The sequence below is a fragment of the Garra rufa genome, chromosome 12 (assembly GCF_049309525.1).
Source record: "Garra rufa chromosome 12, GarRuf1.0, whole genome shotgun sequence".
Classification (NCBI taxonomy): domain Eukaryota; kingdom Metazoa; phylum Chordata; class Actinopteri; order Cypriniformes; family Cyprinidae; genus Garra; species Garra rufa.
Genome location: NC_133372.1, coordinates 3715040 through 3732511, shown reverse-complemented (window position 1 = coordinate 3732511; position 17472 = coordinate 3715040). Strand labels below are relative to the sequence as shown.

At 34.1% G+C, this 17472-nt stretch overlaps 2 protein-coding genes across 2 annotated transcripts in view; one reads left to right on the top strand and one right to left on the bottom strand.

The window, feature by feature from the left end:
* The window catches only part of szt2 (SZT2 subunit of KICSTOR complex), a 133543-nt gene extending 121317 nt beyond the window's left edge, over positions 1-12226 (bottom strand). The window contains 8 exon segments of the mRNA XM_073851768.1: positions 1564-1774; positions 2953-3059; positions 4372-4531; positions 7553-7675; positions 7771-7941; positions 9195-9368; positions 11058-11183; positions 12203-12226. Of these exon segments, the coding sequence (XP_073707869.1) occupies positions 1564-1774; positions 2953-3059; positions 4372-4531; positions 7553-7675; positions 7771-7941; positions 9195-9368; positions 11058-11183; positions 12203-12226 (1096 nt within the window).
* A 1255-nt stretch (positions 12227-13481) lies between these two features.
* On the top strand, positions 13482-16878 carry med8 (mediator complex subunit 8). The gene is made up of 7 exons (XM_073852454.1): positions 13482-13560; positions 13822-13943; positions 14016-14160; positions 14256-14396; positions 15376-15463; positions 16392-16628; positions 16713-16878. The coding sequence occupies exons 1-7, from the start codon at positions 13555-13557 to the stop codon at positions 16775-16777; spliced, it is 804 nt and encodes a 267-aa protein (XP_073708555.1). The 5' UTR covers positions 13482-13554; the 3' UTR covers positions 16778-16878.
* The last annotated feature ends 594 nt before the right edge of the window (positions 16879-17472 follow it).

Here is a 17472-nt window from a genome sequence, read left to right as displayed (position 1 = left end):
ATCAGGGCCCGTATCCCTAAAGATTCTGAGAATCCTCTCAGAGAGCTCCTAACTTAACCTAAAAATTCCTTGCCAGGAGTTTTAGCTTAGAAGTGATTCCAAAACATTTTCAGTGAACTCTGAGCAAGGAATGGATGGAAAATCCTATCTTAGTGAGGAGGTGTGGTTGACCCCGTTGCTAGGTATGAGTCATCATTTCAAAAGCCGTGATTGGTTGATCCTACAAGTTTGATGAAAATGAACTTTGTGATAATGAGCAAAGGATGTACCCTCAAATCAATAAACATAATTATACACTCTAATCTTATGCAGACTGTAATTGTAAATAATATTTCACATTCAAGAAAATATCTGGAAAATGAATAGTAAGCTGTAGGGGTTATAGCCTAACATCAGAATCTAAAATATGTGAAAACTTAAGCTCATCACACCCTGTTCAAATAATGATTTGTGTCTTATTTGCTCATATTAATATCCTAGCTGGCATATTTTGTACTTTCACTCCCATATGGACCCAATTGAAAACAAGATGGGCTGTCCTTAATGAAGTAGAAATTGCAACGTTACAACTCAGTGTGGTCTTAACGAGGGTAACACGGCTCAGCTTTTATCAATGTCTGTGATTGCTGGCTGGTCTATTTATGAAGGCTTGTTAACAAAGACAGCCTCGTCCTCTGATGGCGCAATTATTCTCACATGTGTTCCATCAATTACACCCACAACGCCAGGGAATCCTGCAATGTCCATAAATGCCCTTTTATGTGTGTGTAAAATGCGGGCATCCAGCGGTGGCAGGACATCTCTCCTGCCTCTGTTGGCCATTTTGTGCAGCTGCTTAGGGGAACTCCTAAGCCACTAAAAGTCCTCTTCCCTTAAGCGCTAGGAATCTTGAGGAATAGCTTTTATATTAACTGGGATTTTCGTGTCACTTTTAGGGGAAATTCTAAGAAAACGTCATGACTCTGAGAATTTTCTTAGAATTTGGCCGCTAGGAGCCACTTTTTGCACAAAAATTCTTTAGGGATACGGGCCCTGGTGTTGAAAATGACAGTATTTTGTTAGTTTGTTAGTAGTTAGTGGAATATGTCTGTAAATAATGTGATTCTCTACATCTGTGGTTCTTTTGCTAGAACAGCTATGTGATTCAAACACACTAAAACTTAAAAAATGATGAAGAAAAGTGATGTTATTGACAAGAGGAGATCATGCACGGCAAAAAATACTTTTTTCTTAGATTTTTGGTTTTGTTTCCAGGTAAAATATCAAAAAATTCTTAAATCAAGAAAGATTTTCTAGACGAGTAAAAATTATAGTATTGCATTCAGAAAAAAACAAGACAAATTTAAGTGAGTTTTTGCTTAGAACAAGCAAAATAATCTGCCAATGGGGTAACAAAAAAAAAAAAAAAAAATCTTATTTCAAACAGCAAACAAGATAATTTGTCTTACCCCATTGGCAGATTATTTTGCTTGTTTCAAGCAAAAACACACTTAATTTTTACTTGTGGCATCCAGATTTAAATGTTCAGATATTTTATGTATGGCGTCATTGATATAAGCTTACAGCAGTAGTATTCTGGGTTCATGGACTCGCCGGTCCTCAGGAAGGAGTACGTGAGGAAGGCACGGTGGTAAGCGTTCATCTCATCACCTATAGAGTCAGACTCTGGACACATGGACAGGTAGGAACCAAATGTAGCCATGGAGATGAACTTCATCAACTCCACGTTGGGGATGTAGCCAAAACTACAGTCGTAGGAGTAAGCACCACCCACCTGAGGGAAACACATTCACAAACATAACACCTCAGACAAGTTACAAAGTAGAACAAATATACTGCACTTACAATTTAAACGTTTGAGGTCAGCAGGATTTTTGTCTTTTCTTGAAAAAAATAAAAATTTTATTCAGCAATGATACATTACATTTACCAAAAGTGACAGCAAAGACATTTATGATGTTACAAAAGTTTTTTATTTCTATTTATAAAAGACTCCTGAAATAAAATGTATCAAATTTCCACATAAATACTAAACAGCATGACTGTTTTCAACATTGATAGTAATCTGAAATGCTTCTAGCAATGGCTGCTGAAAATTCAGCTTTGGATCACCGGAATAAATTGCATTTTAAAATGTTTTCAAATAGAAAACAGTCATTTTAAATTGTAATAATATTTCACAATATCACTTTTTTTTACTGTATTTTTTAATCGAATAAACGCAACCGTTTTATTCACCTTATATACCTTTTTAAAAACCTTTTTTAACAGTAAAGTCAGGGTTTTTCATGGCCCACCCTTTAACTGGCTGAAACAAACACTTTTTACACAAAACATATTTTAGGTGTTTTAATAATTATACGACTGAAGAAAATGACAAAGTTGTGTTCTGTTACCAAATTCTGTGTTGTAGCATGTCTAATTATTACTTTTTTAAAACAGCCTTATAAAACATGAGCCTTCTTTTTCCTCAGAAATTCTGTGTTGTGTATCTGATTATCAAATGAAGCATAAAACAATAGTAAAGTTAATATATTTCTGCTGCAATTGAGACGGCAGATGCTGAAATCACTGTGAGCGTCACACGTAACAAATACAGTAGTAAACAAAACCATCTGTGCCATTCCTTCATTCAGAGATATGATCACGCAATATGAGTTAATTGTGTAAATCAGTGGAAAATGTACAGAAATGATGATTCTGTGTAAAGAAATATCAACTAAACATGCATAAAATATCAGTATTTTTCTAAATATGTGCAGCTTATGAACTAAAAGCTCTAACGGATGCTGTTCAGTGACACTGACAGTGGCACATAACTGCCTGTCTGAATTTTGTCAACAACCAGTAGACACAAAATTTGGCCTCATAATTCTTTATGCGACAAAAACCCTGAATGTAAATTGTATTGTTTATATGTTTGTGGCAGGTTAAATGAAATGTCAAATGCACCTGAACAAAGGAACAGGCAATGGTTCCACTTCTCAACTGGTTCAGTAGAGTTTCACACACAGCGACATCAGGAACACTCGTCACTCCATCTGTGATGATTATTATACCTGCAGGACAACACAGAAGACGACTAACCACACAAGCACTTCATTCACATCCATTAATGTGCTTAATATAATGCCAACTTAGACAGGAAAAGACCACATGACTGACCTACCATAGTTTGTTTTGTTATTATGTGCAATTTAGCCATGGGTTGAAGTCACTAACCATATGTGACCTTGGACCACAAAACCAGTCTTAAGTCGCTGGGGTATATTTGTAGCAATAGCCAAAAATACATAGTATGGGTCAAAATGATTGATTTTTCTTTTATGCCAAAAATCATTAGGAAATTGAGTAAAGATCATGTTCCATGAAGATTTTTTGCAAAATTCCTACTATAAATATATCAAAATGTAATTTTTGATTAGTAATATTCATTGTTAAGAACTTAATTTGGACAACTTTAAAGGTGATTTTCTCAGTATTTTGATTTTTTTGCACCCTCAGATTCCAGAACTTCGAATAGATGTATCTCGGCCAAATATTGTCCTATCCTAACAAACCATATATCAATAGAAAGCGTATTTATTGAACTTTCATATGATGCATACATCTCAGTTTTGTAAAATGTAACCTTATGACTGGTTTTGTGGTCCAGGGTCACATATGAACTTTGTTAAATCTAGTAACTAGTTCTAGTTTCTGCAGTATTTTTAAGCTCAAATTTAAGACTTTTTAAGACCTGCACCAATAAAAAAATACAATTTGAGCAGGGTAGGGCAATGTGTTACATAACAAAAGCATGATTACAGTTCAGATACAGGTTTCCACAAAAACAAAAGGTTTTATAAAATGACAAACACATTTCAGCCTTTAAACCATTTCTAGAAAAATGGATGAGTCAAAAGTATCAATTATTATATTATTTGAACAATTATCCTCAATCTATTATCATTATTTTACTTTACATGGGTTGATTGTTACATTGGTCTGAACAAAAACAGCAAAAACAGGCTCATTAAAAATGCAAATTCATTCTCTGCCAGTAGGAGGCGCTTTTGGAACAGCAGAAATATTGCAGTATTTATGGTAACCACAGTACACAAAGCAGCATTGCAATTCTTGTCTTTCCTTTCCCCAAATTTAAGACCTGTTGAAATCATAATTAAGATTTCTTGTACGATTTAAGACTTTTTATTGCATTAAATTTGATACAACTAAATTTAAGACTTTTTAAAGACCTGTGGAAACCCAGTTTAAAGCACTTATAATAAAAAATAATTTTGTTTCTGGGTTTGCTGATAAAATCTAATGAATAAATGGAAAATTAATGGTTTGTAAATGTGATGCTCACTGGCCAAAGGATGCACTTACCAGCACCAGAGTTTGGCGGCAGGAGTTGCAGCGCGAGAATCCCCTGCCTCACCATGCTGACCAGCCCCACATCTGCAGTCACCATGGAAACCCCTGGCTTCCTCTGAGACGGTTCATCCACAGCATCATTGGTGAAGGACTGATAGACAGATCCACTGAACTAAAGAACAAACAAACATGTTTTCTAATGTAACAAATTCAAACATTCCGGTTCAAAAGTTTAAGGTCGGTAAGTCTCTCCTGGTTACCTAGGCTGCATTTATTTGAACAAAAATACAGTAAAATAGTAATATTCTGATATATTTTTATGGTTTCAAATATCTTTTTCATTTGAATACATCTTAACATTCATTACTCCAGTCTTCAGCATCACATGAACCTTCAGAAATCATTCTAATATGCTGATTTGCTGCTCAAGAATCATTTCTGATGTTGAAAACAGCATATTTTAGTGGAAACTGTGATATATTGTAATTTACAGAATTCTTTGACATATAAGAAGCTCAAAAGAACAGCATTTATTTTGAAATTGAGGTTTTTGCACCAGAGCCTCATTTAGAGGAGATATAGAGATCCCGCACAGAAAAACTACCTTTGGACAAACTGTTCTGTCTATCAGAGGAGGTCATTTTTGGAACAGCCTCCCAACAAATATTAGAGAATGTCCTACTTACTGTACATTTAAAATGCACCTTAAACAGTTTCTTAAAGGTTCCCAGATATGTCCTCATTTTGACTAACTTTATTGATGTAATCTGCCTGAATGTGTGCTAATGTGTTTCTTGCTTGATATTGTATATTGTCTGTTCTTTTATGTTGTATTATTTTTATGTTGTTGTTTTCCTGCCTCGGGACTACAAGTGAAAATTAGCATTTATGCTACAACCTGGCTCATTTACAGTCTGTACAGAAATGTTAGATTGTTCATTAATGTGCACTGTCCCGAACGAACAAATAAAAAAAAATAAAAAATAAAAAAACTGAAATATTTTGTAGCATTATAAATGACTTTATCAATTTAATACATCCTTGCTGAATAAAATAGTTTTCTTTAAAAAAAAAAATCTTACTGACCCCAAACTTTTGAACAGCAGTGTATGACAAAAGAGAGCTCAGTTATTATTCAAAATATAATATGAACACATGAACATTAATTAAACAACAACATGTGTCAAGTTTTGCTGAATATGATTATTGCATAATATCACTAAACATTAGTTTCTGATATCATATTACTGTTTCTCCCATTTTATAGAAACAGTCTCTTGTGGCTGTGCATTACAGCGATTTTGCCACGGTTAAAGGATTACTCCACTTCCAGAGTAAAAAATTCCTGATAATTTAGAAAAACATTCCAGGACTGTTCTCCATATAGTGGACTATAATAGTTCTCAGTGGATTGAAAGTTAATAAAACAGTTTCAATGCAGCTTCAAAGGGCTCTAAACAAGATATCCAGGATTTTTCTCTATATAGTAGACTTCAGTGGAGCTCAACGGATTGAAGGTTAAAAATGCAGTTTCAATGCAGCTTCAAAGGGCTCTACAAGATTCCCAGCCGAGGAATAAGGGTCTTATGTAGTGAAACGATCAGTAATTTTCTTAAATAAATTAATATTAATACACTTTTTTACCACAAATGCTCATTTTGTCTAGCTCTGCGATGCGTACTCTGGTTTAAGACAGTTAGCGTATGTAGAAAAACTCCCATCATACTTTCTCCTCCAATGTCAAAATCATCCTACATTGCTGATGTAGCTTTTTTTGTAAAGGCGTTTGTTCTTCTTTGCATGTAAACACTGGATCAGTACTTCTGCAGCAATGTATGGTGATTTTGAAGTTGGAGGAGATGAGATGGGAGTTTTTCGACATACCCTAACTGTCTTGAACCGGAGTACACATATGCATCGCAGAGCTAGACAGGACAAGCATAAAAAGTATATAAATTGTAAGTTTTTCCGAAAATAGACGATAGTTTCACTAGATAAGACCCTTATTCCTCAGCTGGGAATGTGTAGAGCCCTTTGAAGCTGCATTTTTAACCTTCAATCTGTTGAGCACCACTGAAGTCCACTATATGGAGAAAAATCCTGGAATGTTTTCCTCAAAAACATATTTTTTTGCGACTGATGAAAGAAAGACATTAACATGATATGGGGGTTAGTAAATTATCAGGAAATTATTATCTTGCAGTGTTGTTTTCGTCAACGATGACGAAATCATTTCGTTGACGCCACTTTTTTTCATGACGATAACGAGACGATGACGAGATAAAAATGGCTCGTTGATGACTAAAACATGACGAGACGTGTGTGAGTTTTCGTTGACGAGACGAGAATAGACGAAAATGTTAGTGGGTGGTCCTTCAGACGTTTAAAATGCACGACATTTCTGCTTATTGTGCATGCCAATCAAAACCTAAAACGTATCTGCCGCTATGGCAAGCCGTTTTAGCATTAAATACTCTTTGCCATACTAGTATGGCAAGCCGTTTTAGCATTCCATCCTTGTTTGTCTTTTATGTTCTAAAACATTCCTTCATTATTGTAATTATTGGTGAAAATAGTCGATCCAGAAGCTCATATTGTGTTGAACTATAGATCTGCTATTTTCAGAACTTACAAGTGACACTACCCAACAGTAAAATACTAACGGACCTACATTAATTTGTTAAAAGACTACTTTTTCCCCTTTTTTTGACTAAAACTAGACTAAAACCTTTTTGACTTTTCGTCGACTAAAATTGGACTAAAACTATCACATATAGAAGTGACTAAAATTTGACTAAAACTAATAAGCATTTTAGTCCAAAAGACTAAGACTAAGACTAAATCTAAGATGGTTGTCAAAAACAACACTGTTATCTTGGAAGTGGAGTAATCCTTTAATAAGCCATTTTTCATTTTATACCAATAAATACCCTTTAAGGGATAGTTCACCTAAAAATGAAAATTGTCATCATTTACTCACCCTCAAGTTGCTCCAAACCTTTAGAAGTTTCTTTCTTCTTTTATTCCTTAAAACATCATCTTTTGTGCTCAAGTCTTAAATGATGCCAGAATTGTTGTAATTAGATGAACCATCCCTTAAATTTAGTAAAATTGCTGCACTGCATTGCAATGTGGCTTCCTTATGGGTATTGATTTATTGCCAGTATGAAAACCACAAGCGTGCTGCTCTTGCCTGATTGTGCTGTTGCTGTAGGACGTCAGCGATGCTGCTCTCTACGGCTCTCAGCTGCTGATAGATCTGATGCAAGAACTGCTCCAAATCCATACAGTCCAGCTGACAGCCCTGAACCAACACCTGACAAGCAGAATCATGGGATATAACCGATCAGATAAAAACGGCCAACTAATGCACAGTTATACTGTAGATTCACAAAGACCTGAGACTCAGACCTGATGAGAACTAAGGCCAATGATGGAGGAATACGCCAGAATAGTGATGAAGATCTCTGGCTGGAACACATAATCAATTCCTGGGACTTTAAAGGGTTTCGCCAGACCAATCAAGCACCGAGACAGAGCATGGAAGACTTCATCAAATATCATCTCTCCGGTGCTGTCATCCTGAAAACAAAACAATGAGTTACTTTTATTGAAAACAACAACTTCTTAAGGAAAGACACTGAAGGCAAAAACAGTTTTTCCATTCACCTGTCAAGTTTGAGATTTTGGGGTTTTTGGTTTTTCATAAAGTGTTTTTTCCCACTAGAGGTGAAAACATCCAAAAGACACTGAGAGGTGTTTCTTTTTTGGTACTTTATCTATTTGTGTCAATAGATTTTAATTACAATTCATATTTTTAAAGGGTGTTTTCTCAAAATGAGTTTTTTTCTCCTACACTGAGCCATAAATCTCCACTTCAGTAGCACTTACACACACCAAACTTTACATTTTTATTCCTGTCTATTTTCTGAAGGTTTTTACAGAGGGATTTGTTCTTATATAATTTTCTTTATTTTACAGAACATTTTATCCCCCCCCCAAAAAAAAAAATTTAACAAGAATTTTGAAATTTGACTTTTTAAATATGAACATATTTATATACCTATTTAATCAAATATTTGCATATTTAAACCTAATATTTTAGAAAACGTGTAATACAATTTGTTTTACAATTATCAATGTAATCAATCAACTGGGTTAGCAAGGTAATGCCTATTATTCATTCTTTTATCCTATTCACCTGCAGCGTCTTGCCTTAAAAGAGAAGTTCACTTCCAGAAGAAATTATGTTTTTTTAAGGAAAACATTGCAGGAATTATCTCCATATAGTGGACTTCTGTGATGCCCCAAGTTTGAACTTCCAAAATGCAGTTAAAATGCAGCTTCAAAACAATCCCAGCCGAGGAACAAGAGCATTTGCAAAACAAATAGACAATTTATATACTTTTTAACATCAAACGCTGATCTTGTGTAGCTCTGCGATGCGCATGCATACTCTGTGTAATTAATTTTCTCCTCCAACTTCAAAATCGTCCTACATCGACCCAGAGAACAAGCAAAGATAATCAAATGCCCTTTACAAAAAAAAAAAAAAAAAGTAAAAACAGTGATTTTTTCAAGACTGGGATCATTTAGCCCTTTGAAGCTGCATTTAAACTGCATTTTGGAAGTTCCAACTTGGGGACCTTTGAAGTCTACTATATGGAGATAATTCCTGAAATGTTTTCCTCAAGAAATATAATTATTTTACGACTGAAGAAAGAAATACACAAACATCTTGGATGACAAAGGGGTGAGTAAATTATCTGTACATTTTTGTTCTGAAAGTGAACTTCCCCATTAATTCAATGAATGTGATGATGATGGTCTCATACCACGATCCCGGTGGATGGGCTCAGGTCCAGCTCGATGATGAAGCGGTACCTGCGCGCCAGGAAGGTCACGCGTGTGGAGGGAACCAGCAGACATGGGCAGGACGAGGAAGGAGAATCGGGCTGCCATCCTTTTGGGAGGACACTCAGGACATCCAGCTCATTTTCTGACTTGAGCTGACGGACACACACAGACACAGAGAGATTCTCAAAAGATATGATGAGATACAATGTCATGTGATTCATGAGGAACTGAACTGATCTGGGTGAAGTGATTCAGCACAAAAACTGAACAACAAAATTGCTATTGTTTCAATGCAGGCCTTCCAGGTAAAGAAGGATGGCCAGAGACATGCATGAAAAGATAGATATTTAAAAGCATAATATATAAAAGTAAGATTAATCGGCTGATATTTGGCTATTTTGTGGTTATTGCATCGGCTAGTAACCATTTCTGCCTGGACTTTTAACAAGAGTGGAATTATGAGTAAATACTATGCAAAGTAAGCATTTCTTTTAGTCACTTTGTACAATCTCATTTGCTATCATTACTCAAAAGGTCAGTATATATTTTTTTAAAGAAATCAATACTTTTATGCAGCAGGGATGCATTATAATGATCAAAAATCACAGAAAAACACGTATAATGTCACAACAGGTTTATACTTTAAATAAATGTTGTATGTATGTATGTACCAGTTTTTGAACAGTAAGATATGTAATGTTTTTTAAAGAAGTCTTTTCTGCTCACCAAGCCTACATTTATTTGATCCAAAGTACAGCAAAAAAGCACAAATTTGACATATTTTTAGCATTTTAAATAACTCATTTAAATAAACCATTTTAAAATGTAATTTATTCCTGTGATTTCAAAGCTGAATTTTTAACATCATTGCTCCAGTCACATGATCCTTCAAAAAACATTCTAATATTCTGATTTGCTGCTCAAAAAAAAATTCTTATTATCATTATTATTATCATTACCATGCATGTTGAAAACAGCTGAGAAGATTTTTTTAGGTTTCTTTGATGAATAGAAAGTTCAGAAAAACAAATATTTTGTAACAGTACAAATATTTTTACCATCACTTTTGATGAATTTAAAGCATCCTTGCTAAATAAAACTTTACTTCTATAATTTCCTTTCCCACAAAAAAAGTATATTTATATATATATACAAGCTTTTGAAAAGTATAGTGTATAATGTTACAAAAGCTTCTTATTTCAGATAAATGCTGATCTTTGGATCTTTCTATTCATCAAAGAATCCTGAAAAAATTAGTCAACTGTTTTAAAGTTTTATAATAATAATAATAATAATAAATGTTTCTTGAACAGCAAATCAGCATATTAAAATTATTTCTTATGGATCTTATGACACTGAAGACTGGAGTAATGATGCTGAAAATTCAGCTTTGATCACAGTAATAAATTACATCTTAAAATATATTCAAATACAAAAACAGTTATTTTAAATATTTTGCAATATTACTGCTTGTGCTGTGTTTTGGATCAAATGTGTGCAGACTTAAGCAGAAGAAAATTCTGTAAAAAAAAAAATACTATAAATCTTAAACAATGATTGAAGCTGAAAATTTAGCTTTGCAGGAATACATTACATTTTTAAATATATTCAAATAAAAAAAACTTTATTTTAAATAGTAAAAATATTTCACAATATTTCTGTACGTTTGATCAAATAAATGCAGCCTTGCTGAGCAGAAAAGACTTCTTTCAAAAACCTGCCAACCCTAATTTAATTTTATGAACCAAAGTGTATCAGAATGATTTTCTCTAGATATTCAAATTGAGTAATTACAAAACCCATTAGTTAATAAACAAATCAAACCAAACTCTCTCTCTCACCAGCTCAGACGATGGACTGGGCCGAACGACCTGATTGAGCCGGTTGAGGAACCAGGACAGACGCACGTTGCGTGATATCCTGTGCTCCTCTTTCATCAGCAGGTACACCTGCTCAGCCTCCTCCACCTCCAGAGAGAAAAAAACACCATAAAACAGACAACAAACAGCATTTAAAATGGAAAATAACACTTGGAGGACGATACAGTAGCAAATTAGGAAATCTAGGATCTTAAAAATGAGAAATAAGCCTCTTTCTGACAGAATATGTTCACTGTCTAACTAATTTCACATTAACAACATCAAAAATAAAATAAAAATAAAGGCCCTTTTGCACATTTACAAATACATATGTTAAAGAGAATATGATATATATGTATAAAAGTACATTACAACTTAATTTAATGTACAACTGCTAATCCTATGTTTGTTTGTTCGCATTTTTTTCTAATTTAATACTGGCCCAGGGATTTGCCATCTAACAATTTTCAAGTTTCAATTAATTCTATTCCTATCTGGTTATGTTTACAAAGAGTTTAGTGGCTCTACAGACACTATAGATGTTGAATTCTTAGTAATCTTTCTGCAAACAGGTAATAAGTAAAATATATATCATTTTCTACTTAAAAAAGTAGCCAACAAAGAAAAAAATCTATTTATCATACAAAAGAAAACAAAAACAAGAGCAAAAAGGTCTTTATAGTACTATTGTCAGATTGATTACTAACAGGGTTGAAAATGAGTCACACGAACTACATCCATTGATAGAGAATTTCCAAAGGCTTAAGCTAAATTAAGTTAAAAACATGCAGTGTGTTCACATTTAATATCATGTAGATATGAAGTATATGAAGAGCATGTTGTTGTTGTGTAGTCTGAGGGAGGGGCTGCAAACACATGACAGAACTGCATTAAACTGATTTACTTCCAACCTCCGCCTTAAACCTCTCGTAAATATCTCTTATTTAGTTAACAGGTTAGAAAAAGGCATTCGGTGCAAGAATAGCAGAATAAAAGTCTCATATTATTCTTAAAACAAGTGTTTTTTTCCTAATGGTCTGTTGATTTGCTGTTACTTAAGCAGTACACAATTCCGAAGAAACAGAATAAAAACAAACAAACTCGGTCCAAATAGGAGTTTAGTTTACCTCATTGTCCTGTCTGTCTGCCATGCCGTGCTTCTCATTACTGGCAGGTTGATTTTGACCGAGTTTTAGAGGGTTTGTGTCAATATCTGTAAACTGCAGTTCATCTGACTGCAGCTGCTTCACTTCCCGTTCACGATTTCAAAATAAAAGCCCCTATTATTTCTTAATTTAATTGTGATTTATTAAAAGTTACGTTAAATATAATTTGAGAGAAAAAATAAATTGCAAAATTTATCCGAAATTTTATTATTTGTATTAAATATGTTTATTTAGTTCCGTGTGCTAAGAAGCACATCTTTGTTTTTAAGAATTCTCTTCTGCTCAGCAAAAACAGTACAATTTAAATATTTTTTTACATGTAATTTATTCCTGTGATTTCAAAGCTGAATTTTTAGCATCCAGTCATGGTCTTTCAGAAATCATTCTAATATTCTGATTTGCTGCTCAAAAAACATTTATTATTATTATGTTGAAAACAGCTGAGTAGATTTTTTTCAGGTTTCTTTGATAAATAGAAAGTTCAGAAGAACGAAAAACTGAAATACGACTTTATCCTTGCTAAATAAAAAATATTAATTTCTATCATTTCTTTTTTACTGACTCCAAGCTTATTGTGTACATTGTTACAAAAGATTTTTATTTCAAATAAATGCTGATCTTTGGATCTTTCTATTTATCAAAGAATCCTGGAAAAAAATAAATCTTAAATATTTAAAATATTGATGATGATGATGATAATAATAATAATAATAATAATAATAATAATAATAATAATAATAATAATAATAATAATAATAATAATAATAATAATAATAATAATAATAACAATAATAATAATAATAATAATCAGACAAGTTTCCTGAGCAGCAAATCAGCATATTAGAATGATTTCTGATGAATCATATGATACTGAAGACTGAAGTAATGATGCTGAAAATTCAGCTTTCGTCACAGAAATAAATGATATTTCACAATAGTATCACATAGAAAACAGCTATTTTAAATAGTAAGAATATTTCAAAATTTTACTCTTTTTGCTGTACTTTGGAGTAAATAAATACAGGCTTTGTGAGCAGAAGAGACTTCTTTAAAAACATAAAAATTCCGGTAGTGTAAACAGTTGAGATATTAGTCTACGTTTTCTTCTGATAACTAAATTCAAATAATAAACTGCAATATTTGTCTCAGAATTATTATATAAATATGTAGCGATGTTATTTACATCTATATAGTATGTATTTAAAAAGATAGGAACTGTTGTTTCAAGCGCGTTTTGACAGCCGGACTCCATTTACTGCAGCAAGTGTTTGTTTACTTCCGTTTAATTGTGCTGTTTGGACAGTGCCGTTGAAATGCAGGTAAATTGTTAAAGATTTGTACTTTACGTCTAGTTTTACAAATGTTTCGCGTTTAGGAAAAACTCAGTTACAATTAATGATTCAAACACGCGTGTAGTTTGCGAAAAAAATATTTTTGCAGTTGGTTTAGTCTGCGTTTGGAATGCTATCATGCTAACTGTCGAGTTCCACTCTGTAGAAAAACACGTTACATATTTATTGTTGTTTTAAAATGTCGTATAAGAGCTGATGGGGTGGTGTGTTTGTGTTTTATTCCGACAGCAGCGGGAGGAGAAGCAGCTGGAGGCGTCTCTGGAGTCCCTGCACTCTCGCGTGGCTCATCTGAAAGGCTCCCTGCAGAGTTTCATTTTGAAACTGGAAAACGAGCATGACAGACTCACATGGTGAGTAAGAAAGACAAATGTTGTCTTCTTGAACTCTATACCACTATATTGACTCCGATGCTTTAAATTCAGGCCTTCAGTGCTGGATAATTTCGCCCTACTGTCAGGACAACTGAATACCATCAACAAGGTGTTAAAAAACGAGAAGACCCCATCCTACAGGTCCCAGGTCATCATACCCCTACTGCTGTCTCCTGATCGAGATGAAGAGCTGCTGGTAAGCATACTCACTAAGTCGCTCTGGTTATGATCATGTAACTTGCTTTTAAGGTGCAACCTTCATTCAGCATTGTGTTACTTCTTCTAACACAGAAAATAACAGAGCAGCGAGTGCCTGTGTTTAGTCATGAGATTGTGCCGGATCATCTCAGGACCAAACCTGACCCGGAGGTGGAGGAACAGGAGAAACACCTGAGCGCCGAAGCGGCCCGGATCGGACCTGAAGTAGCTCAGGTAAACCAGTCTTTACCTGACTTTAAAAAGCAACACATCTAGCAATGTCAAAATCCTTGTCTTTAGATGTCAAAAGTTTTCAGACTAAATGAGGCTTCTTTAACTATCTAGTATACACTTCTGATTGTCAGGGGTCAAAACAGAAGAACAGAAGAGTATATGCATACATAATTACTGAAGTTGAAAATATGGACACAAAAGTATTTTTCCATATTTTTTAAATGATGGGAGATACATTTTTATGAAAGCCTGTTTCTCGTGATTTTTTTTCCCGTGTTCCTAACATTCTGATTTGCTGCTCAAAAAACATTTACTATTATGTTGAAAATTTATGTAGAAAGTTTCTTTGGTGAATTCTGAAAAATAAAGTCACAATTGCGTGATATAATCTCGCAATTGCAAGTTATAAATTTAGAATTCCGAGATATGAATTCTCAATTCTGAACAATGAAGTCAAAATTTTGTGATATAAACTCGCAATTGTGAATTAAGTCCGAATTGTGAGATACAAACTTGCAGTTCTTTGAACATATCAAATTTTTTTTTTTTCTCCGAACTGGACTTTATAACTCGCAATTGTGAGTTTATATCTCACAGTTCTGAGAGAAAAGTCAGGATTGGAAGATATAAACTCGCAATTCGGACTTTATTTTTTCGCAGTTCTGACTTTATATCTAGCCATTCTGACATCATAACACGCTATTGTATGTTTATATCTCACGGTTCTGAGAAAAAAATGTCAGAATTGCGAGTTTTTATGATACAATCCTGAGCAAAAAGTTCAGAATTGTGAGATGTGAAATTGCAATTGTGAGGGGAAAAAAGTCCAAATTGTGAGATGAAAAAGTTGCAATTACCTTTTTTATTCAGTGGCGGAACTGGGCTTCCATGAATTTTAAACTAACCTTGAAACAGCTGTAGACATTTTAAAAGACATGGGTATAAAGGTTTTGTTGTTGAATTTTGTTTTTCTTTTTAGAAACAGATCCAAACACTGAATAAACTTTGCTCAAATCTTTTGGAAAAGCTGAATAATCCTCGTGACGACAGAGACTCTGAAACCTCAGGTAGTTTTAACCATTGCTCCTATTTTATGACAAAAAATGATTAGAACGCTAGTATTTTCTAGTATCACCAGCTAGGAATTGTTTTTAAGTCAGTTATTTCTATGTTTTGCTGTAATGTGTCAGTAGGAATTATGAGTTTACATTCAAACATTCATTTTGCCATTAATTGTAATAATCCAGTGAGATTTTTGTTTGCATGAGAAGTCTGACAACAGCCAGTGCTCCACACAGAGATCTGATCTCGTCCTCATCCAGTCTGTCTGGAATCACATAAAGAAACAGAACAAACGGAGACAGACTAAATCCAGAAGAACTGTGGCAACGTCTCCAAGATGCTTCAAGAGACCTACCTTTGTTAAAAGTTTTAGTCACTTGTGTAAAAATGCTGTAAAATGAGCATGCTGTCATAAATAGATTTTCTTTATCAATTAACTTCTATTTACTAAATCAAATCAACATTCGGTGTGACCATCCTTTGCGTTTAAAGCAGCTTTTTCCCCTAAAGGTGCATTTGTGCATAGTTATTCAGGTAACTTTATTCTACGGTTCTTCATTCAAGGTTTCTTGAAGCATCTTGGAGATGTTGCCAGTGCCACAGTTCTTCTGGATTTAGTCTGTCTCAGTTTGATCTGTTTCTTCATGTCTTTCCAGACAGACTGGATGAGGATCAGATCTCTGTGTGGAGCACTGACTGTTGTCAGACTCCTTGCGCAAACAAAAATCATTACAACTACTGGCAAAATGAATGTTTGGAAATGTAAACCGATATTTCCTAATGACACACTACAGCAAAGGATAGAAATAACTGACTAAAAGCTATTTTTAGATGGTGAAAATACTAGTGTTCTAATCATTTTTGTCCACCACTGTATTTGTCAGTTTATCATGTGTGCAAAGTTATTAATATTGAGTGGATGTTTCTATTCAGCTTTGAGACAAAACAAGCCATCCTTCAATCCTGCTGACACGAACGCTCTGGTGGCAGCGGTGGGGTTTGGAAAGGGCTTGTCGAAATGCAGACCACCTGGATCCGTCCCTTCTGGTCATCCTGGACAGCCGATGATGTCCACAGGTCCCACGTTACAGCAGGTCACGATCGCTGGAACCACGGGCCATCAACCCGGCATGGGAGGACAGGTCGCCCAACAGCAGCCTGGACAACCTGGTACCACATTTAGTAACATTCACACACAAATTTATATGCAAAAATCAGCATTTACCTTTAATTCTACACTTTCTGTTTTAACAGGTAAAATGCCCAGCAACATCAAGACTAACATCAAGTCTGCATCCATGCATCCTTACAACCGATGAGTTTAATTTCTATGTGCTGCATTTTGTGATGTGAAGTTTGGTATATAAAGCAAAAAAGCTCATTTGTTTTTGTGCATTTTCAATAAACTCATTTGTTGGAATCATGTGTTATGATTTCATTTTCCTTTTATCGCATCAGATTTCAGGATTCCAAAGAAATACATTTAAATTTAGCACTGAGAAACACAACTGAGACTGCAGTGAAACGAGCATTATTATTTTAGTCACTAGGTGGCAATGTTGGCTTTTTTATTAAATGTGTGTGTTTGCGAGCTAAGTACACTGCCATTTTTGGTTTGGTGTAAGAATTTTTAAAATGGATAATACTTTTATTCATCAAGGACGCATTAAACTAAATAAAAGCGATAGTAAAGACGTTTATAATATTACAAAAGATTTTCAAATAAATGCTGTTTTTTTTTTTTACTTTGTTCATCATTGAACCCTAAAAAATAAAATGTATTACAGTTTTCACAAAAATATGAGGTAGTTTTCAACATTAATAATAATCAGAAATGTTTTTTAAGTAGCAAATCAGCATATTCGAATGACTTCTGAAGGATCATGTGACGCTGAAGACTGCAGTAATGATGCTGAAAATTCAGCTTTGATCACAGCAATAAATTACATTTGAATATATATTCACATAGAAAATGCTTCTTTTAAATTGTTATAATATTTCACAATTTTACAAA